At 47.2% G+C, this 24,065-nt stretch overlaps 1 protein-coding gene across 6 annotated transcripts in view; it reads right to left on the reverse strand.

Annotated features, from left to right (window-relative positions):
• The window catches only part of LOC141166802 (adhesion G protein-coupled receptor E5-like), a 139,642-nt gene extending 115,942 nt beyond the window's left edge, over positions 1 to 23,700 (reverse strand). For 4 of the 6 annotated variants that reach the window (XM_073653850.1, XM_073653851.1, XM_073653847.1 and 1 more), the window contains exon 1: positions 23,127 to 23,700. In XM_073653850.1, coding sequence (XP_073509951.1) covers positions 23,127 to 23,178 — 52 coding nt within the window. In that variant the 5' untranslated portion in view covers positions 23,179 to 23,700. The remainder of the gene's footprint in view (positions 1 to 23,126) is intronic. The other 2 variants (XM_073653848.1, XM_073653846.1) reach the window with 1 other exon arrangement.
• Positions 23,701 to 24,065: the final 365 nt, after the last annotated feature.

A 24,065-nucleotide genomic window follows, 5' to 3' on the forward strand; every position in this document is an offset into this window, starting at 1 on the left:
CTCTAGGCCTTTAAGGCTGGCTCAGGCAGATGCCATCTGCCTGAGTAATTAGAAAGCATAGTTCCCAGCTACTCTTTGTTTTGCAGTCCACTTTAGTCAACTATCTAATCATCTACTCAGCAAACTCCTGTCTGTTCTCCATTAATTTGCAACTATCTCCTACCTCCTTCCTGTAAATACTGATGCTATTGCACCTTCAACTCTGCTGAAAGTTCAGTCAGTTCAGTCAGTGAGTTCAGTTGGAGGAGGAAAGTGAAAGGAGCAGAGGCTCTGCAGGAGCTCTGCTCGGGAGGCGGGCCTAGCCCGAGAGGCCCAGGACTGAGAGAGGAGAGGGAGCAGAAGAAAGGCTCCAGGAACAGAAGGGATCCCAGGGGTACGGGAAGTGCTGGAGGCCACCCGTACACCCGAATCTGCCAGACAGTGGAGGGATCGAGCCGCAGAGGGGACCGGCCCCTAAACTAGTGGAGAACTATAAGGCTCAGCTAGGAACTGGAGGCTGCTGTACTTGCACGGTGCAGTGGCCACAACCGCAATTATTTCACCAAAAAGGTGGCCACATAGGGTCCGGGGGACTGCAGGTCGCCCGACAAGACCCGAGGCTACCGGATTGGGACACTGGTTGCGAGGCGCAGGACAGGTGGGCGAAAGCCAGCGCAGGAAGACGACTGAGGAAGGCACATAGAAAGGGGTCCTGTCAGGCACACCTGAGGGATTGCTGAACCCCTGCCTGGTGAACACAGCACGACGTGGGAGGTTGTAGTCCGGAACCTGTAACCTGAGGAACTTAACAACTGTGAGTAAACTCGGAAGACGGCACCCCACTGTCTCTGTGATTATTATCTGTGCCATCACCCCTGCACTACAACGCCAAGCATCACCTATAACATCTACACTGCCCTGGAGCTAAGCTCTACCTGTGGAGAGCCACACCAGCTTTGCTGCACTAACATCAGCTCCAGAGGACCTGCTCCGCAGCGGCGGCTCCCTTTAGCCGCATACCACAGGTGGCATCACGAACTTTGTACATAAATCCCCTGTAAATAATTCCCCTTTTGAATGACCGCCCTGGGTCACGGACCGGGTCACCGCCACTGTGACATATCCCCGGGTAACGACCAGCCTGGCACCGAGTACCCCACGGCCCAGGGGGCGCGTCACATGCTTGAAGCTCTTCTTTCCTGTGAGTAACTGCATCTCAGCTGCAAGTTATCTGATTTGCAATAAATCAACCTTTCCTGTGTGTAACTGCATTTCTGCAAGTAAACTACTAAACTGAGTATGCAGATGAAGTGACCGCGGGCAAGGCCGCGCATTGGTATCCATGATCTGGCCCAGCAACATCCCCACACACAGACTCTATCTTGATAACCGTATCTTTACTCGTATACATTTTTAACACAGCAAAGAAAGAAAACAATAAATGACAACCGTAAATATGCACAGTAATAACGTGTACTGATAAGCTGACCCTCACTGTCCCTACTCACACGTTACCAGTCCTTTACTCCAGAAGGATGTGTCCCCCGTCGCAGGCCTGTCTGTCTTTGCAGGAGGGCGTCCCAGCCGGAAAAAAAAAACAGGAACAGCAGAATTCGCGGAAAGAAAGGAAGGGATACTTCGGCCTCTCGCCAGAGGTCCCGCTTACAGTCTCTCTGATCCGGATAGAAGCTCTGGTGGGTCCCCTTATGTAGTCCACACTCCAGTAGCAGGGAGTGCAACAGCTGAATCCTTCAGCAGTGCAGGAGCTGGGGAAGGCTCCGAGGATATGGTGTCAGATAGAAGAAATCACGTTGAGAGTCTCTCCTGCGCCACACACGAGGACCTGCACACCGTCCTGGCTCTTTTTACAGACCACAGCAGACTCTTCGAGCGCTTTTTCCTGCTTCCCACTTTGGTCACGTGACTCTCTAGGGCGGGACACAGGAGGCTCAGTCTTTTTCTCTGTCATCACACCCTGCGCAGGTGCAACCTCTGGCCACAAGGTGGCAACATCATCCTGTGTAATCACTTCCGTAACAGGCTCTATATCAATTATCACAGAACAGCCAGAGCCGGCCAGCTCACTACACATCTACTATTTCTATGTGTATCCGAGCACTTGTCTCTGCTTGATCTGGGGCTTCCTGCTCTGCTTGTCTGTCTGTTGTCCTGAATTATATGCTGTCCTGGTGTGGCACCCCAGGGGTCTGGTTTTCCACAGTAACAGCAATGTTATGTCTGAGAGCAGGTGGGAGGTCTCTTGGTCAGGGATCCTATGCATGCCACACCTCCTGCCCAGTCCTGGGAGGGGAAGAACTTCCCCTATATAAACCTAGGGCTGAAGCAGGGTGAGTGAGTAGAGAAGAAGCAGAGAAAAGGAAGCAAATGTAGGAAGAAACAACAGGAGCTCTGTGGGAGCAGCGTTACAAGGAGTCAGGGGCTGGCAGCTGCAGAGCTCGCCCTGACTGAGAAGTTATCACCGGACCCGGAGTCCGAGGCTGTGGGGACTAACTCCTATCCAGCAGCAGAAACCGACCGGCAGGGGATTGCAGGTCCTCTGGCCCAGAAACCCGAAGGCCCCGAGTCACCGGCCATACGGGTGAGCACCACACGGTACACTCAGGGACGTGGGCTACTTATACCCGCCTCTAGCAAGGTAGCCAGAAGAGTATCGTTAGTTTGGGAGGCCTACAACTCCGCCTGGCCAGGGGAGATCCCATCTGCTCAAGGACTGACCAGGCCCCAATCGCTAGCCAGTACTCCGGGAGGGTCTATCTTTGTCACCAGTAAAGACCCTGAACTACACAGTACCGTCTCCGAGTGGTTCCTGCTACCCCCATCATCCACGTCGGCTGCCCTGAGGCCATACCCCTCCCGTTGGGGGTTATACTATCACGCTGCACAATCCTACCACCGGCCTCAGCGGTCTGCCCTGCAGCAGCAGCTCCCTGGCTGCACTCAACGGGTGGCGTAGTCGTCCAACATCTACCGCTAAAACAGCGCCACTTAGTCTGACTCCCTGGGCACGGACCGGATCACCGCCACGAGACTACAACCCTCAACAGATCCGGCTCCGGGTAAGCTCCCGCGTGCGCAACGCAGCGCGACACAGGCCCAGGGGCGCGTCAACTTTTGGCGTAGTCGGCAGGATCTCGTGCCCGCAACCACCGGGTACTGCGTGCCTGAAAAAGACTGTGAAAACTTACCCATGGTGAAGATTCCCGCCATCCGGCGCCATCTTCCGCTTTCTTCCCGCCATCGGTGGAGTTTTCCCGCCATCCGGCGCCATCTTCGGCCTTCTTCCCGCCATCCGTGGAGTTTTCCCGCCATTGGACGCCATCTTGAGGACGCCGCGCGGGAAGAAGAGGGGCGTGGACTCCGAAAACGCGCGAGAACTGAAGCCCCGCCTCACGTCCGGACGTTGCGTAAGGTCCTGGAAGGAGCCCAGCAGACGCCGACGTCACAGGAGCGCGACGGAAGGTCCTCAACCCTGACGATCCACTGCGGAGCCGCGGCCTACGGAAGAGGATCATCGCAAGGTAGGCCACGGTCCACTAGGGGGGAGAAGGATGTCGGATACGGAGGAGAGCTTCACCGCTCCAACCCCCGCCAGCGCCACCGCTGTTGCGGTCATGCCTTTCACCATGCCCTGTATCCCGGGGGCAGCCTGGCTACCGCAGTACTCAGGGGAGTCACATACCCTGCAGGACTTTAGAGAAAAACTGGATAGCCTCTTCCAGGTGTACCCCCTCACAGAAGAGCAAAAAGTAAGCATCCTGGTGGCCCAATTAACCGGGGCAGCCCAAAGGGAGGTAAAGTCCTGGCCACCTGGGGGGAGGACTGTCGCAGGGATACTAACCCGGCTGAGGGACACCTTTGATACCCGCACCTCAGCCGAGATCAAGCTTAGATTCTACAGGTGCAAACAGCGGGCACATGAGAGTATAAGGGACTATGCCCTGAACCTACAAGAGGCCCTGAGAGCCATTAAGCAGACCGACCCTGACGGCGTGGGAGACGAGGACAGGCTGTTAACTGAACAATTTATAGAGGGTTTATATTGCAATGCCCACCGAACCCAGTTGCGGGCAATGGCCTTACAGGACCCTCATCTGGGATTTGCACAGTTATAGGACAGAGCCATCCGGGTGCTCCGAGAACCGGCACCAGGTGGCGTTGTGACCCACAGACGCCCCACTACCACCTACCACCAGGAGGCGGCGCCCTTGTCGGCAGGGCCTGTGGGAGCTGATGCGCAGGCTTTGAACAATGACTCGGCTCCAGACCTGCACCATCAGGTCCAAGAGCTAGCTAAAAGCGTTGCTGCGCTAACCCGAACTGTGCAGTCTTTACAGGTTTCCACTCCAGGGAAGATCCAGCTGGCATCCGGACCGGAGGACATCCCGTGGCGTCGACCAAGGAGGACCCCACCGGCCAGAGGAAGACCCAGCGACCGATACAACGAGGACGGACGACCCATCTGCCGCCGCTGTAATCAACCCGGACATATGGCAAGGTACTGTCCTTTAAACTGGCACAACCTAGGGTAGAGGGCCAACCCCTAGGAAAAAGATCATCAGGCCCATCAAACTGGCGCGACAAATATGTGGGAGGACGTCCAGTCTTGCCTGTGGTACTGGATGGCATTCCTATGAGTGCCCTACTGGACACCGGGTCACAGGTCACCACCATCCCGTACGTGCTCTTCAAGCAGTACTGGAATGACTCGGATATTACCCGCTACCCTGACGACGACTTGAGTATCATCGCCAGCAATGGTCAGCCCGTGCCACAGATCGGATTTAAAGAGGTGACCATTAAAATTGGTAGAGTTGAACTGGCAGCACAGGGACTGATCATTGTAGACATTGACAAACACGAGAGTCACCCAAAGATAACTCTAGGAACTAATGTAATTGAAAATTGTCTTGCAGAGGTGATTTTCCTTTTACAGCAGGTTGCCAAGAACGCCAGCTCCGGCGAGCAGCGAGTGCTCCAAAAAGAGATCCGGGCACTGATGCGACGGCAACAGGTGGAACTCTCCGGCGGTGAGATTGGTAGCGTGAGAATGTGTGACCCTTTCCCTATTGCCATGCCCCCAAAAAGTGAAATGATGATTTGGTGCCGGGCAGCTATTGATCTGAGAGGTAGAGATTACCAGGCAATGGTAGAACCAGTTTACTCAGACAGTAGGCCCACCATCTTGACAGCACGGGGGGTGGTTAATGTACGCCATGGGAGGGTGCCCGTTCGCATAATCAATATCGGGAAGAGGGAAGTGTACCTGCCCCGGTATGCCACGCTAGCCAAATTATATACCATTAACCAAAATGCTATACAATCTGTGGAACCCTTGCCTCCATCTCACCCGGAGGAAGGTAACGGCTCTAAGAAAACAATGGAGGACTGGTGTCAGCAACTACATTTGGGTACTGACTCCACTCCCTCACATCAGAAACAGGGAGTCTATCGGGTGGTTCAAGAGTACGAGAGAGTGTTTAGTAAACACCCGTTAGACTTCGGGCGAGTCAAGGGGGTAGAACACCACATCCCCACGGGAGACCATCCTCCCATAAAAGAGAGGTATCGACCCGTACCCCCTGCACACTACCAACACGCCAAGGGGATGCTTAGAGACATGAAGGAGGCTGGGGTGATCAGGGATAGCTGTAGCCCCTGGGCAGCTCCACTAGTCTTAGTTAAAAAGAAAGACAACACCATGAGGATGTGTGTAGATTACCGGAAAATCAACCGTATCACACACAAGGATGCGTACCCCTTACCAAGGATAGAGGAGTCTTTGGCTGCTTTAAGATCTGCTAACTTCTTCTCTACCTTGGATCTCACTAGTGGGTACTGGCAGGTTCCTGTAGCAGAGGCGGACCGGGAGAAGACCGCATTCACCACCCCGATGGGACTTAGCGAGTTTACCTGCATGCCGTTCGGACTCTGCAACGCACCAGGAACCTTCCAACGATTAATGGAGTGCTGTCTGGGCCATAGAAACTTCGAGACGGTCCTGTTGTACCTGGACGATGTCATCGTATATTCTAAGACTTATGAAGACCACCTGAAACACCTGGCGGAAGTGTTCGAAGCTCTGGCAAGCTACGGCCTAAAGGTGAAACCCTCCAAGTGTCACCTCCTGAAACCAAAGGTGCAGTACCTGGGACACGTGGTGAGCGCTGACGGAGTGGCTCCCGACCCTGATAAGATCACCGCAATTAAGGAATGGCCAAGTCCCTCCAGTGTAAAGGAAGTGCGGCAGTTCCTCGGGTTGGTAGGCTACTACCGCAGGTTCATCCCCGGTTTCACCAAAAAGGCAGCTCCTATGCAGGACCTCCTGATAGGCCAGTCCCGGAAGGCCAAGAACCAGAAGCCGCCCTTCAGATGGGAGAAGTTGGAAGAGGAGTCCTTCCGCCAGCTGAAGATGGCCCTCACGGGGGATGAAATCCTGGCGTACCCGGATTACAGCCAGCCCTTTATCCTCTACACCGACGCAAGTAACATCGGGCTAGGAGCCGTGCTGTCCCAGATCCAGCAGGGGAAAGAACGAGTAATCGCTTACGCCAGCCGAAAACTGCGACCCACCGAGAGAAACCCTGAGAATTACAGCTCATTTAAGCTAGAGTTCCTGGCAGTGGTGTGGGCAGTCACCGAACGCTTTAAGCACTACCTCGCTTCTTCCCGGTTCGTCGTGTACACGGATAACAACCCGTTGACACACCTGGACACAGCAAGACTCGGTGCCCTAGAGCAGAGATGGATGGCCCGTCTGTCCAACTACGAGTTCACAATCAAATACCGGGCAGGACGCTCCAATACCAACGCGGACGCCCTGTCCAGGATGCCAAACCTACCGGACATAGGAGAAGATCCAGAGGGACTGGAAGAAGTCGAACTCCCTGCGTTCCACCGGCATGGGACTATCCAGTATTCCCTCCGGGTAAGGAGTAAGCAAGCCGCTACGTTTAACCCCTTGCCTCACTACAACTGGGAGGAAACGCAAGACAGTGACCCTGCCGTCCGACTGGTGAAGGAGATGCTGACTCGGCCAGAGGCTCGCCTTGACCCAGACGCTCCGGAGGAAGCCAAGCAACTGTGGGCTGAGAAGAGTCGACTGTTCCTTTATAAGGGGAAGTTGTGCCGCAGAATGGTTAACTCCCGGACGCATGAACTAATCTGGCAAGTAGTGGTGCCACGAAGAGACGCAGCCATGGTGATGGAGGCATACCACGACGGGGCTGGACACTTCGGATGGAAGAAGCTGGAGTTCCTGCTGTGCGAGCAGTTCCACTGGGTAGGCATGAGGGGAACCATCGAGAGGTGGTGCAGAGACTGTGGCCCGTGCAACCTAAGAAGGAAGGACCGTGCCAGCCAGAAGACTCCCCTGCAGTCCATCGTCACCCGGCAGCCGTTGGAACTGGTAGCCTTGGATCATGTAAAACTGACCCCAAGCAGAAGTGGCTACGTCTACGCACTAACCATCGTGGATCACTACTCCCGGTTCTTGGTTGCCGTCCCCGTCAAGGACTTAACAGCTCGAACAGCAGCGAGAGCCTTCCAGCAGCATTTCTGCCGTCCACACGGGTACCCGGACCAAGTGTTGACAGACCAGGGACCTGCCTTTGAAGCGGAGGTCTTCCAAGAATTCTGCACTCTGTATGGCTGCCGGAAGATAAGGACGACACCCTATCATCCGCAAACTAATGGACTTTGTGAGAAAATGAACCAGGTGGTAATGGATCTTCTGAAAACGTTGCCCCTGGAAGAACGCAGTCTGTGGCCTGAGAAGCTGCCCGATCTGGTGGACCTATACAACCACATCCCGGTAGGTTCCACCAACTGTACCCCGGCTTACCTAATGAGGGCGAGGCCTGGTAAGTTACCTGTTGACCTGGAAATGGGAGTCCTGACACCTGAGGACACTTCACCAGAAGCAGACTGGGACACAGAGAGGCAGCAGCAGTACCGGAGAGTACAGGAGAGAGTGGAGCGAAGTCTCTGTCAGGCTAGGGAAAGACAAGAGAAAACTTACAACCAGTATGCTCCCGCTGTTCCCCTGGTACCCGGAGAGCAGGTCTTGAAGAGAAAAAGACGGCTCCACAAGTTGGACGACCAGTGGGAGAAGGACCCGTACACCGTACTGCCCTCAAGCCACGACAACCCAAAGGTCTGTACCATCAGTAAAGACGGAGGGGAAACCACAACCATTGTATCCCGGGATCACCTAAAGAAGTGTCCCGAACAGCTACGGAACCCTGAAGAGGAACAAGAAGACCCTCGACCCGTAGAGGAAAGGGAAGACATGGTTAATACTGTGCTCGGAGACTTCCCTCGGTCTTGGACTCAAGTCAATGGTGCAGTTGTGGTACCCGTACTCACCTTCCTCCAACCAGCATCCCAAGCACCTACGGAGCAACAGGTAGAGCTGGAAGAACAGCCGGTCCAGGAGGCAGAAGACCCCACACCAGCAGACCAGGAGGATCAACCCTCTGCTTGCAGTGAGCCTGCCATATCCCTAGTGAACCAAAGGGCCCGTAGACCGCTGCCCAGTTTACCCTTAACAGCTCCTACACCCTGTAGTTCAGGGCCAGACAGTCAGCTCCGTAGGTCCACTAGGGCCACTAGGGGCCAGTTACCCGCACGTTGGAGGATTTGAAGTGTATAAATTGTTTTATTTGTGGTTACCTGTTTATTGTTGCTTGTGTATAATTATGTGTTTCTAGTTATTTTTAGGAGTCCTTGGTGGATTTACCGGGAATCCTTTGTACATAGTTGGAGCGTAACCCAGGACGGACTAAAGACTGTTAAGGACTCGGGGCAGGACAGACCCCTACCTGGTTACGTCTCCCTGTTTTGGTGAAATGGACACCTTGCTTTCTTCAAAGACTGCACCCGGTTACGGACATGCCGTGACCACCTTTATGTGTTTCTTTATTGTTATTGTTATATCTTGTTATGTTTTTCTAAAATATGTTTAGTCCCGGAGTACTAAATTTCACTAGGGGGGAATGTGGCACCCCAGGGGTCTGGTTTTCCACAGTAACAGCAATGTTATGTCTGAGAGCAGGTGGGAGGTCTCTTGGTCAGGGATCCTATGCATGCCACACCTCCTGCCCAGTCCTGGGAGGGGAAGAACTTCCCCTATATAAACCTAGGGCTGAAGCAGGGTGAGTGAGTAGAGAAGAAGCAGAGAAAAGGAAGCAAATATAGGAAGAAACAACAGGAGCTCTGTGGGAGCAGCGTTACAAGGAGTCAGGGGCTGGCAGCTGCAGAGCTCGCCCTGACTGAGAAGTTATCACCGGACCCGGAGTCCGAGGCTGTGGGGACTAACTCCTATCCAGCAGCAGAAACCGACCGGCAGGGGATTGCAGGTCCTCTGGCCCAGAAACCCGAAGGCCCCGAGTCACCGGCCATACGGGTGAGCACCACACGGTACACTCAGGGACGTGGGCTACTTATACCGCCTCTAGCAAGGTAGCCAGAAGAGTATCGTTAGTTTGGGAGGCCTACAACTCCGCCTGGCCAGGGGAGATCCCATCTCCTCAAGGACTGACCAGGCCCCAATCGCTAGCCAGTACTCCGGGAGGGTCTATCTTTGTCACCAGTAAAGACCCTGAACTACACAGTACCGTCTCCGAGTGGTTCCTGCTACCCCCATCATCCACGTCGGCTGCCCTGAGGCCATACCCCTCCCGTTGGGGGTTATACTATCACGCTGCACAATCCTACCACCGGCCTCAGCGGTCTGCCCTGCAGCAGCAGCTCCCTGGCTGCACTCAACGGGTGGCGTAGTCGTCCAACATCTACCGCTAAAACAGCGCCACTTAGTCTGACTCCCTGGGCACGGACCGGATCACCGCCACGAGACTACAACCCTCAACAGATCCGGCTCCGGGTAAGCTCCCGCGTGCGCAACGCAGCGCGACACAGGCCCAGGGGCGCGTCACTGGTCCTTGCTGATCCATGTGCTATCCGGTCTCCAGTACATGCTGCTCACCCTGTCCTTCGCTTTAGAGAATCCACATCATCAGGTGAGCCTCCAAGAGGTCTATATTGGACTCACTGCTCACATATCAGTGAAAGACTGTGAGTCAGGAATTTGATAAGAAAAAGGAAGAAAAATGAGCCTCCGTGCTCTGAAAGCTTGCATATATATTTCTTTTTTTCTGGTTAGCCAATAAAGGTATCACTCCAAGAATACTTTTGGCATTTTTGGGCATAAAAGTATTTACATCGATAAGAAAAGGACATAAATTCTATTTCCCTGATTCATCTCTTATGATCTTAAATGGGAGCAGAGCATTTTCAGTGCAATGAGACTTTGCCTTCTCTGCCTCTCTGACATTGAGTCACCAAGGGATGCTGTGACAAGACTGCTCTGAAGCTTGCAGAATGGTAAATGCAGCTCTTGTCTATAATGCAGACAGTGACTAAGATCAGTACAAACTTAGCATATGTCTCAAATGAAGGAAGTCCCAAATGTAATTGTGGCAGTCAGTTTTAGTGGTGTTTTGAGCACTAACTATAGATATGTACCCTTAAAGAGTTAATAATAATGGATGGGGTAATTATGTTAAAGGAGGTGTCCACTACTTTCGCATTGATGCCCTATCATTAGGATAGGGCATCAATGTATGATCGGCCGGGGTCCCGCACATGGCGTCCCCGCCGATCAGCTGCTTTCGGTGCCGGCGGCGGCCGCAGGCCGGAAGTATTTACCTGCGGTGCTTGGCCGTCTGTCTTTAGTGCCCGCAGCGGGGTACTGCACATCCGCCTCCCATTCAACAGAATAAGAGGCAGATAAGCAGTAACAAGCGCCGGCCACAACAACTTGACGGCCAAGCACCGCAGGTAAGCACTTTCAGCTGCCGGCACCTATGACAGCTGATCGGCGGCGGTGTCGCGTGCGGGATCCTGGCCGAATATACATTGATGCCCTATCCGGATAGGGCATCAATGTGAAAGTAGGGGACACCTCCTTTAAACAGCAACTTCCTTGAGGAAACTGAACTTACTTAAACTGAACTTAAAGAACCAAATCAGGAATTCAAAATTGTGTAATTTGCCAGTGATGAAATATTACAAAATTTTGACTCAGCAGTATTAAGTAGTGTGAACCAAGTTACTGTGTCTGCTATTTTTCAAAAGCAAATTAGATGAGAACTGTGGAAAGTGCAATGCATGTGTTCTCATAAGTCCACCTAGAATTTGTATAGACCAGGTCACCTCAGCACATGAAAACAAATGGCACCTTGTTCCCCCTTCCGTTCTCGTCATGTATGGTCCAGCCATCATTATAATAAATAAGGTTTATGATATAAACCCACATGATCCGGTCATCAGCCAATATCTGTCTTAGTCCAGTGACCAAGTGCTATTGGGTGCATGGAGAATGAGTAGAAGGGACCAGATTCTAAGGAAAAATTACAAGTGGGAACAGGGTAGAATTAGATTAGTGAAGTGAGGTGATAAACCAGTCTAAGGAGATGTGTATTTAACCCCTTTCTGACATGTGACATATCCATACATCCCTGTGGCTGGTACTTATTGACCAGGGACGTATAGATACATCTCGGCGATTTTGCGCCCACAGAGGCTGTTGGCCGCTGGGTGTCAGTTGATTTTGACAGCTCAGTGCCGGAAGCGGTGCTGGCACTTTAAGCACGTAGCATTTAGCATGCAAGCAGAGGGAGGAAAGCCCCTCTGCCTTTGGATCGGAGACCCCGCAACGTCATCGCGGGGTCCCGATGTTTGCCATGGTGACCCGATGTCATCATGACGACATCCGGGTCACCAGAGCTAGGAAACTTGGTAGATCATGCGCAGTGCATGATCTAACAAGTTTGCCTGTCAGTGTAGAACTGACTGTTTTTATAGTGTAGGAATGCTCCTACATCCCTATACTAAACAACTGATCAGCCTGCAATAAGAGAAAGTTCCATAGTGGGACAAAGTGTAAAACTAAAAAAAAGTGCAAAGAAAATTGTAAAAATATAAAAAAAAATCATTAAATAATAATAAAAAATGAAAATATATTGTACCCATAAATAAATATTTTTATAACAAAAAAAACAAAAAACAAAATAAGTTCACCTATTTGGTATCACCACGTCCAGAACAACCTGACCTATAAAACTGTCCCACTAATTAACCCCTTCAGTAAACACCGTAAAAAATAAAAATAAAAAACGAGGCAAAAAACTATACTTTATCATCATACCGCCAAACAAAAAGTGGAATAAAACGCGATCAAAAAGATGAATGTAAATTAAAATGGTACAGCTGAAAACGTCATCTTGTCCCGCAAAAAAACAAGCTGCCATAAAGCTCCATCAGTGGAAAAATAAAAAAGTTATAGCTCTAAAAATAAAGCAATGCAAAAATAATTATTTTTTCTTTTAAAAAAACGCTATAAATGTGGTACCACTGTAATCTTACTGACCCAAAGAATAAAGCTGCCTTATCAATTTTACCACACATGAAATGACATTAACCCCCCCCAAAAAATTCCTGAACTGCTGTTTTTTATTCATTCTGCCTTTCAAAAATCAGAATGGAAAGAGTTCAAAAAATGTTCCATGCCGAAAAATGGTACCAATAAAAACGTCAAGTCGTCCCGTAAAAAACAGGCCCTCACATGACTCTGTCTGCTGATATAAGGAAAAATTATAGCTCTCAAAATATGGTAATGTAAAAATTAGCTTTTGCAATCAAAAGCGTCTTTTAGTGTGTGACAGCTGACAAGCATAAAAACCCGATATAAATCTGGTATCGCTGTAATTGCACCGACCCGAAGAATAAAGTCATCTAATCACTTTTACCGCACAAGAAATGGCGTAAAAAATAAATAAAACCAATTCTTCACCTGTTGTTGATTTGTTCATTCAGTCTCCTAAAGTTCACAGTATGGCTTGGCCCACATTTATCCTGCGCTCTGCGCTGAGCGCTTACACCGGAGTTTCCATGTAAATCTCTGAAATACGTGATCCAGACAGAACCCCCGGCGGAAGATTCCCTATAATGAGGCAGATGGAGGCACTGTGGACGCCGTCTGGCCTTTGATCCAGCAATGTTCGTCTTTTTATTAGGCGTGCATAAAAGTGTCGTCGCCCACAGTTTTGTGCACTTCTGAAGAGGACAACGCTGAACAGAGGCAAGACAGAGTCCAGAGAAACTCTGCTGCCTCATTATAGTGAATAGCTCCCTCGGGGGTTCATCTGAATTATGTAATTCGGAGATTTAGATGGAAACCCCGATATAAGTGCTCAGCGTAAACCACAGGATAAATGTGATTCAAAATGTTATGTAAAATGTTCCCAGCAAAAGCTTCAACTCCATCCACAAAAAAAATCAAGTCCCCACTCAGGTCTGTCACCTATTATCGGAAATATAGGGGCTTCCACATTACTGGTAGCATAAAGGCTCTGGAAAAGCGCCATAGCTTATCGCCTCCCAAAAGAAATTGAGCAAATTCTGCAGTCCCAAATCCAAATGCCCCCCTTCCTTCTGAGCTCCAGTGTGTGCCTAAACTGAAGTTTTAGCTTCCACATGTTTGGCATTGCTGTACCAATGAATGCCCGCCTAATTTACAAGTGCGTGTCTTCAGTCACTACAATGTACTGGTCACTACAACGGCATTTTCCAATTTTCACTCAGCAACATCCACTGCTGCTTGGTTATGGAAAAGACCAATGGAGTCAAAATCATCAATCACTACACTTGTAGATAAATTACCAAAGGGGTATAATTTCCAAAATAGGGTCACTTGAGGGGGGATTCTGCTATTCTAGCATTTAGGGTCTCTGTATATAGAGTCTGCATACTATTCTGGAAAAATCTGCACTCCAGGAGGCAAATAGCTCTCTGTCCCTACCGTGTCTCGCTGTATGGCTAAGCAGTATTGTACAGCAATATATAGGGGATTTCTACATTCAGCAGAAATTGTGGAACAAATTTTGGAGGTAAAAATGTAATTATTTTTTTCTTCACTGTGCAATGGTATAAAATTCTGTGATCCCCCTGTGGTGTCAATATGCTCACTGCAGCCCTAGATTAATTCATTGAGGGGTCTAGTTTCCAAAATGGGGTCACTTGTTGGGGTTTTACACTGTTTAGGCATATCAGGGGCTCTCCAAACGCGATATGACACCAGCAGGCATATCCATCAAACTGTGCATTCCAAAATGTCACTCCTTCCTTTCTGGGGTATCTACATGCTCAGGAGAAATTGCACAACACATTTTGGGGTCCATTTTCTCCTGTTACCTCTTTGAAGATAAAAAATTTGAGGCTAAAAAACATTTTTTGTGAGAAAAATTGGACTTTTTTCTTTTCACGGCTCCATATTGTAAACTTCTATGAAGCACTTGGGGATTCAAAGTGCTCATCACACATCTAGATAAGTTCACTGAGGGGTCTAGTTTCCAAAATGGTGTCACTTGTGTTTTTTTTTCACTGTTTAGGCACATTAAGGGCTCCCCAAATGCGACATGGTGTCTGCTAATTATTCAAGCAAATTTTACAATCAAAAAGTCAAATGGCACTTCCCTTCCAAGCCCTGCCGTGCGCCCAAACAGTGGTTGTATCGGGGTATTGGCGTGCTCAGGAGAAATTGCACAACAAATTTTGGGGTCCATTTTTTCCTGCTACCCTTGCGAAATTAAAAAAAATTGGGTCTAAATTTAAATTTTTGTGAAAAAAAGTAAAATGTTCATTGCTTACTTCCACATTCCAAAAATTCCTGTGAAGCACCTGAAGGGTTAAATTTCTCGAATGTGGTTTTGAGCACCTTTAGGGGTGTAGTTTTTAGAATGGCGTCACTTTTGGGTATTTTCTGTCATAGAGGCCCCTCAGTCATTTCAAATGTAATGTGGTCACTCAAAAAATGGTTTTGTAAATTTTGTTGGAAAAATTAGAAATCGCTGGTTAACTTTTAACCCTTATAACTTCCTAACAAAAAAATGTGGGTTTCAAAATTGTGCCAATGTAAAGTAAACATTGGCAAAATGTTATTTATTTGCTATTTTGTGTAACATATCTCTCTGATTTAAAGGCATGAAAATTCAAAGTTTGAAAATTGCGAAATTTTAAATTTTTTTGCCAAATTTCAGATTTTTTTCACAAATAAACGCAAGTGATATCAAATAAATTTTACCACTATCATGAAGTACAATATGTCTCGAAAACATATTCTCAGAATCAGTGGAATCAATTGAAGCATTCCAGAGTTATTATCTTATAAAGTGACACTGGTCAGAATTGTAAAAAATGGCCTTGTGATTAACTTGCAAACAGCCTTCGAGAGTAAAGGGGTTAACACATGCTTAAAAACGTGAGGGCTAGGTATTAGTCACATAGTCTTGGTTAGCACATTCCTGGAAATTGGCGCAGCAAAAGAGAAGTCTCGGAGATGGAATTGGGAGGTTCAGATTATAGAGGATGTTAGTCTTAGATCAGTTGTAGAGCGGAGAGCACAGATAGAGTGATAGACAGAGATGAGGGAGGAGATGTAGGCTGGTAGAGAACTGTGGAGAGCTTTGTAGGTGAGAGAGATGAGTTTATATTGTACTCTGCAGTGGATGGACAACCAGTGCAATGACTGGCATAAGGTAAAGGCATCAGTGTAGCAGCTGCACAGAAATACGACCCTACCTGCCACTTTCAAGATGGATTGGAGAGTAGAAAGTTTGGTTAGAGGGAAACCGATCAGTAGCGAGTTGCAATAGTCCAGACCAGAATGATCAAGAGTAACAGTAAGAATTTTTGCAGCGCAAAGGTGAGAAAAAGTAGAATTTTAGAGATGTTTTTAAGGTGTAGGTGACGCATTTTAGAAATATTTTTCAAGCTGTTGTTATAAAGTATTCTAATTTACTGAGATAATGACTTTTGTGTTTTCATTGGCTGTAAGCCATAATCATCAACATTAACAGAAATAAACACTTGAAATAGATCACTCTGATTGTAATGACTCTTATACTTTTTGTATTGAAGAACTGAAATAAATCAACTTTATGATGATATTCTAATTTAGTGAGATGCACCTGGACATATGACACAAAAACATGATTTAAACCATGGATTATTTTATGATGATAATTTTAAAGAGTGTTCAGTTTCTTTACAGCATTACAATGGGGGGAATGAAGCATTGCACAGTGTGTATTCCAGTCAATGAGTTATCTATGCACTGTAGGGGAGGACACGTCCTCCAGAGCAAGAGTTGCTGTTTGCCGCCAAAAGATAACTATCCTGAACAGCAGACATTCCCCTCAATTAACTAATTTTTCAATAGTGTAGTGGAAAGTTTCCTAAACTCAGTAATTCCCTTAAATGGAGAAAGCATAGAAAACACCAATCCTATGCAGTGTTCAGACTATGTACTTTGAATGGGTTTGTCCAGTCTTAAGCACATAAACTGACTGCAGACTTGTGAATCCTCACATTGCACACACTGCACACTGTGAGGATCATCCAGTGCTGGGAGTGGTGGGTGCGTGACCGCAGGTATACGATTTGCATGCAGGTGGTCACATGCCAACTAGATGTGAGCGGCCTCGCTCAATGCAGGTGTGGCACCCCAAGGGTCTGGTTACCACAGTAATAGAAATATTACGTCTGAGAGCAAGTGGGAGGTTTCCTGGTCAGGAGCCCTTAAACATGCAACACCTCCTGTCCCAGGCCAGATAGGGGAGGAACCTGCCCTATATAAACTGGATCTGGGGTGGGGTTAGTTAGTCTGAGCCTGGAGTGAAGTTCCAGACACAGGGAAAGAGACAGCTAGGAGTTCTGTAGGAGCAGGAGCTGAGTGCCAGGGACTGGAAGCAGATATATTGCTCGTCCTGGCTGAAGAGACTACTACCGGACAACGGAGTCCGAGGCTGTGGGAACCTCTAAGTCCAGCAGCAGAACCCAGCCGGCAGGGGATTCCAGGTCCTCTGGCCATAGAAGCCCGGAGGCTCAGTCACAAGGAAGGGACCAGCACCGCCATCGAGGAGCGGAGGCCATCAGAAGGCCCCAAGTCACCAGCCATATGGGTGAGCACCACACGGTATACTCAGGGACGTGGGCTACTTCCACTCGCTTACAGCAAGGTAGCCAGGAAGAGTGCAGATAGACGGGGAGGCCTACAACTCCACCTGGCCAGGGGAACTCCTGCTTGCTCGCAGACTGACCAGGCCCCTTATGCTAGCCAGTACTCCCGGGAGGGTCTGCCTTAATATCACCAGTAAAGACCCTGAACTGCACTGCAAAGACTCTGAGTCTTTCCTGCTTTCTCACCGCATACAGCACTACTAGTACTGGGACGCCCGCGCACCGCAATCCACGGGTGGCGTAGTCGGACATTAAACCACAAAAACCCTATAAAGACTGCCACTGGTTTGACCACCCTGAGCCACGGGACCGGGTCACCGCCACGGAGACTACAACCCCCAGATACCCGGCTCCGGGTATCCCACACACGCGCACACTCGGCCCAGGGGGCACGTCACAGGTGTATTGAGCAAGGCTGAATACAGTCTAGTCAGAATGTGGCCGGAAGTATGCAAATCACAAACTTGCGGTCACATGACCCCAGCTCCCAGAGGACTCACAAGTCTGCAGTTACATGGAGTGACTGCAGAATTGTAGTTTAAGAATGGCAAACTCCTTTAAATACAAACCTACCAATTGCTAAACTTCTGTACCTCATACTGCACAACTCTAGGTCGCGTAGTTCCTTCTAGCAAGTTGCTTTCAGTCCAGGAAGGTTGGCTCTAAGGGACTTTCCACAGGTCTCTACCAGAATCTTAAAATTGTCTAATGTAAAAAAAAAATCAGTTTTTAAATATTCTATTGGGTTATTTTAATTTTGTTGAGGGGGGTTACTTTATTAGCATCCTTATTTATTAGCAAGAGCAGAGACACTACTCTGTAGAACCCAGCACATTAAAGGGGACTTCCACTAGTTTTTTTTTTAAACTCAGCAGAGTATATGGATGCTTCTAAAATAAAGAAACAAGCTTCACTTATCAACAAACTCTGCCCCTGCTCCAGCACTGCTACTCCAGTGGTCTCCTCCAGACCACCGCTTTGAAAAGGCATGAAGGAGAGACATGAGGGCATCAGTCAATGTGCCAACAAGCGAGGATCTTAAAGGGCTTGTCCACTACTTTATATTGATGACCTATCCGTTAAATAGTTCATCAATATCAAATCGATGGGGTACAACACCCGGCACTCCCACTGAGTACATGTTACCATTGTTCACAGTAGGTGAATGTTATCAGTTGTGGACCTGCACAGTACCATCATTGGTATAGTGGCTGCGGCCGGGTACTGCACATCTATCCCTATTCAAATGAATAGAAATGGATCTACAGTACCCTGCTGTGGCCACTATACAGTTGATGGAACTGTGCTGTTCCGAATCGCAACTAATAACATCTGGCAACTAGTGATGAGCAAGCGAGTTCTGTAAACACTTTCGGCGAGCATGCTCGGGTACTCGCCGAGTATTTGCGGCGTTTTCGAATGTTATGTTTGAATCACTGTGTGTGCATGATTTGCGACTGTTTGACAGTTTTAATACATGGGAGGAATGTCTAACAATCAGGCATTCCTCACATGTATTAAAACTGTCAAACAGTCGCAAATTGTGCACACACAGTGACTCAAACATAACATTCGAGCACACCGAAGATACTCAGAAAGCACCCAAGCATGCTCATAAATCTCGAGTAACGAGCATGCTATCTCACCAGAAACCTAGTGCACATCTAGCTGTTAGGACACAGAACAAATTCCTTACCCACCACTAGTGCTGCAATCGCATCCAAGTCATGGAGCTAGGATTTTAGAGGACCAAAACCATTAAAATTTTGTGTCCTGGTGAAAATTTTGCTTTGGCTCCCACAAACTTCAAGTTAAGCCACTGACTTTAATTACTACCCATCAACACCCTACATGAGACATTTTTGGATCCAGGGGTGTATCTTCTCTGCAAATTGTAATCTATGAGAGCGTCTCTTTCTAAGGCTTAAGGAACCACTCCAGCATTTTTTTTATTTCAGCACTAGAGTGGTGCTACTAATCTAAGTTCCCTAAGCCCAGCCTTATACTTACCAGCCGCTGTCTTCAGCTCTTCCCGGGGCCACTCCGGTTTCTGCTCTGCCATCTTGTGACCACAACTTCTGACTGACCGGAAGTCAGAGGTAACGGTCACAAGCTCTCATCGCCTAGCAAGCACTGGAGTGACCCAGCAGGTCACAAACTGTTGGACACTGACAGGAGCGGGACCGGAAGCAGCTGAAGATGGCAGCTAGTGTGTATAAGACTAGGGGCACCACTGCAGCACTGCAATAAAAAAAAAGCTGGAGTGGTGCTTTAAAGACCATCAATCACAATGATGTTGTTTATTTGGTGCATCACAGACATAATAAAGTGACAACAATCACACATAAACATGACATTGCTGTAATATATCTAGTTACAATGGCGTAATACTACCTAGCTACAGTACGATTTGGCGATTTGCAGCGCAGTATAGCATATCCTGACATTACAGGACATCTGAAAACATAACAGTGGGGTCCTTGTAATGTTGAAATGGTTTGTAAGAGGGTGGCTGATCACTTTTTAACTCTTTTACAATGCTAATAGCTGTCTCGCAGTTCCAGTGATTCCGCTGGTGTTTTGAACATTTGCGGCTGTGTTCCACCATAGATCTCTTGGGGAGGGGTGTTAGTAGTGGAACGCAACAAAAGGGATTTTCCAAAGCAGATGAGTCCTTTAATGTGAGACTATTCTGTAATTTCCTGCCATCCTATGGCTATATTTGCTCAGCTCCAGATTAACTGGTATTTTGGACCATCAGACGGGGAAATAACAATATCCCTCTGCACTGGTTATATATAGCTATGTATAACCACACGTGCCCCACAAAGCATACCAGACACATAACCCTACCCAACCACACTCCATTTTACTTGGAAAGGATGAGACATAACTGTGGCACAAACATTTTTAACTAAACAGTAACATTATAGTACTGCGCTGAAGGATGTCCTTACATTGTGGTGAACGTACTGTAAAAGAGAAAAATGAGTCAAGTAGCTTTACAGCTGCAATGTCTGTGATAACTGAGAGTAAGGACTAAGACGAGCACACAAACCTAATATTGTCAACATGTGAGTGCACATAGCCAATTTTCCACACCGACAATGACCAAAAATTGTAGAATACTCTACTCTGGTCCATATTACAGGCAGCCATGACACCTTCCTCATTGTGGACGATCACAAGGAACTGCACATTGAGCCATTCATGCAATTTACAGATGCTGTTTGAACTGGCCTTATGGCTATTTGTGTGTGCTCATATTATCAATTAAAAGGCCCAGCTCAATTGTGAGACTAAGGACCCGAACAGACAGCTGCTAAAATAAGATTCTATTTATCAGTTTGTTTCTTTTAAGGGAATCTTTCACCAGGGTTTTACTACCCCATCTGAGAGCCGAATGATGTCGGAGTGGAGACCCTGATTACAGCGATGTGTCACTTATTGGGCTGCTTGCTGCAGTTTTTTAAAAAATTACAGTTTTATCTGCTGCAGATCTACGAGTTGTCTGAATACTGAGCTGTGTATAAACCCGCCCACACCACTGATTGGCAGCTTTCTGTGTACACTGTGCATAGGCAGAAAGTTGCCAATCAGTGGCGTGGGCGGGTTAATCCAGAGCTCATGAATACTGAGGACTACATGGCTTCAGGTTTACTAGTCCTCTAGTGATAGTATCCTGTTGATAAAACAGTAATTATAGTAAGTGACACATCACTGTCTCTACATTATGCTGCTCTCAGTTTAGGTGGCAAAAACCTGCAGACAGATTCCCTTTAAAACACTCATACACATTTGATAGTTGTTGGCTGAGTTGGTAGGACCCCTATAAACATTAGATGATTGATCAATCCCACCAAAATTGGTGCATTTGGCCAGCTTTCATCTATTGTATATGGGGCCTTTAGACCTTCGATCGGCCTGAGACTTGACAAATGTCTCCTTATATGTTCATGTGAAACTGGCCTATGGCTAATGCTGTAGATTTGCAATCCTATAAAACCACAGATAATGAATGTGATATGATGGCTAATGACAAGCTCAGCTTCCCATATCTGACAAGCATAGTTCTGCATTTATTTATTGAGTAACCATTGTATTCTACATAGCATAATACCCAGTAGTATCATGTAATAGCATATGCTATAACTATACAAAGAAAGGCATGGAGCCCACATCCAAAACTCATACATTAATCTACTGTGGGAAAGCAAAGATTTAAAAAACTGAACACCAGGTTCTTAGTAAACATGATCGGACTGATGATCAGCCCACTGCCACATCATGGCGAACTTCTTAGCAGGTCCCTGACCTTAAAGGGGTGGTCCGAAACTAACATTGATTTTAATCCTAAATGTCTATCTAGTTAATGTAATAATGTAATTGTTTTTCTAATATACTATGATTAAAAAGTCCCTACCGTTCCCTCTCTACTTTATCTAACTACTTTATTTTTATTTTTACTTCTGATTTGTTGACATTTTGTTTGAGAATGCCCAGTTCAAGCTGTGATACTTAAATAGGACATCAGGAGGCTGCGTCTGCTGTCACATCTGCTTATCCCACCCTGAAATGAAGCATCATCAGTGACGTCCGTTTCAGGGTCTGGGCTAGTCCCTACTCTACTGAGCATGTGTCGGTTGTCAATTCCGACATATGCTTAGCATAAGCTTCCTGTGCAATATTCCTTTTCAATGCACAGGGACAGTACACTGCTTTGCCAGCTCTAATGAGACGTAGTGAGCTGGCAAGAGAGCACTGTCAGTACGGATTTAAAAGGAGAGAAAACGGTGAGCAGGAAGAGCAGAGACTCGCCCCACTGGGCTGTTTTCTGCTTATCACATTCTCTCCTTTTCAATGTGCTCTGACAGTGCGCTCTCTTGCCGGCTCATCACTTCTCACTAGAGTTTGGGGAGCGAGTGCACTGTCACTGTGCATTGAAAACAAATGTTGCGCATGGAGCTCACACTGAGCATGCATCGCAATTAAGAACCAATGAAACAAGGTTTTTAGCAAAAAGGCAACATGCAGTCCAGTAAATGACACATCACTGGAATCAGGGTCTCCGTCCCTAGATTATACTGCTCTCTATGGGTTAGCAAAAATCTGGTGACAGCTTCCCTTTACTGCCCAGTTATCATCATCAATACCATACTGCACAATAAAAAGTGTACCTCAATGTATATTTAATTGAGCCACCAGAGACTGAAAAGACTCATCTCCAAATGTCCCTCCAAATTTCCCCCTATTTGTAAAACTGTCATAAGTAGGCTTTGTTTACATCTGCGGTGTTTATTTATGTTGCTCTGCTCCACCATAAGAGCAGAAAGTAGAAAAAAAGTGTCTAGCCTTATACCGGACAAAATAACGCTGCATGTTATGTTTTTTGTTTTTTTTGTATGGATCTGTGATGGAGACACCAATACAGATGCGTACAAACAAATCCATTACCAATGCTATCAACAGCACCCTACAGCATTGGTCTCTGACCTACGGCTCTCCAGCAATAGCTACACCATGACCCGAGGGCCGAGCGTGCCCCGACAGCCTTGCATTTAAAAAATATTGACCTATATTTTTTATTTTTAATTATGATTGAGATTAAAAAATAACAGAGATTTTTTTGTAGGAGGTTAACAATTTTTTTTTTCGCTTCTCGAATCAACCGAATCCGACCATAAAGTCACCAAGGATGTACTTTTGAATCGGTCAAATTGACATTTTGCATCACAAAATTCCCACGCGCCATATCATAACATTTTTACACTAAATTTCCATTCATAACGAGCCACAAAAACACCAAAATATTGGAGCATGCTGTGATTAAAATACAAAAAAAATAGGACATAGTAAAGGGAACCTACATGGGGCTCTAAAACACCCCAACACACTTTGCAAAACGGTGCTAGCAATGGTAAATAGTAATGGTAAAATCATATTGAGCCTTCGACACAGATGACATCTAGGTGCCCAAATTTCCCTCCACCTCGTGATCTTGGCTGTCGGAAACCATAAAGACAAAAAGTATTTTGCAAAGATAACATTACCATTGATAAGGAGTGTCATCAAGAAACTTCCAGCGTTCCAGAAGCGCAGCATCTCAGCAGTTCTATGTCATCCAGTGTATCCAGGAGAAGAGACTCTCTCTAGTAAACTCTGTAGTATCTCAGTCTTATACACAGCACTACGTGTCCCTTGTAATTTCTTCTTATCTGCCTTCACATAACTGAAATATCCTTCCTATCTGCATTCAGATCTTCTAAGTATCGCCGGGCAGGTTTTAGGGTGCACCGCCACTATATGCCCTTACTTTCTGGTCTCTGTATATAAGTCTTTATTGACTCTGTGTCTGTCTGTAGTATCCTTCCTGCTCAATGCCCTCGCTCATTCTGTGTACATTTAGGGGAAGTGACTGAACTAGGGGGGTGTAAGAGTGAGGTCATCATCAGGATACAGAAATGAGGAGTGATGGGAGGTGTGGGGGCGAAGAGGCAAAAGAGGAGGAGAAACTAAAAAGAGAAAAAGTATAACAAAAAAAGAAAGTAATACAGTGAGACAGGTGTGATATATGATAGGTATCAGCCTGGCAGCATAACAAGTAACTACTGAGCAGGAAAGCTAGAGACATCAGCTATATTGGGTGATTATAATGTTACGTAAGAGTTTGTGCTTTTATTAAGCAATTCTTAATAACATCAGCTAATATAGAACCTAAACGTAAAAGTCAGCAGTTTATAAAAGTACATAATATGTGATATAAAGTAGAGATGTGGTGACAGGGATTTCCTGAACTCACCCCCTGACTAAAGCTTGACATATATACAGGTGCTTCTCACAAAATTAGAATATCATCAAAAAGTTAATTTATTTCAGTTCTTCAATACAAAAAGTGAAACTCATCTATTATATAGAGTCATTACACACAGAGTGATCTGTTTCAAGTGTTTATTTCTGTTAATGTTGATGATTATGGCTTCCAGCCAATG

The sequence above is a fragment of the Phyllobates terribilis genome, unplaced genomic scaffold (genome assembly GCF_046119375.1).
Source record: "Phyllobates terribilis strain yellow unplaced genomic scaffold, ASM4611937v1 Scaffold_11__3_contigs__length_659146591, whole genome shotgun sequence".
In the NCBI taxonomy this organism is placed as follows: domain Eukaryota; kingdom Metazoa; phylum Chordata; class Amphibia; order Anura; family Dendrobatidae; genus Phyllobates; species Phyllobates terribilis.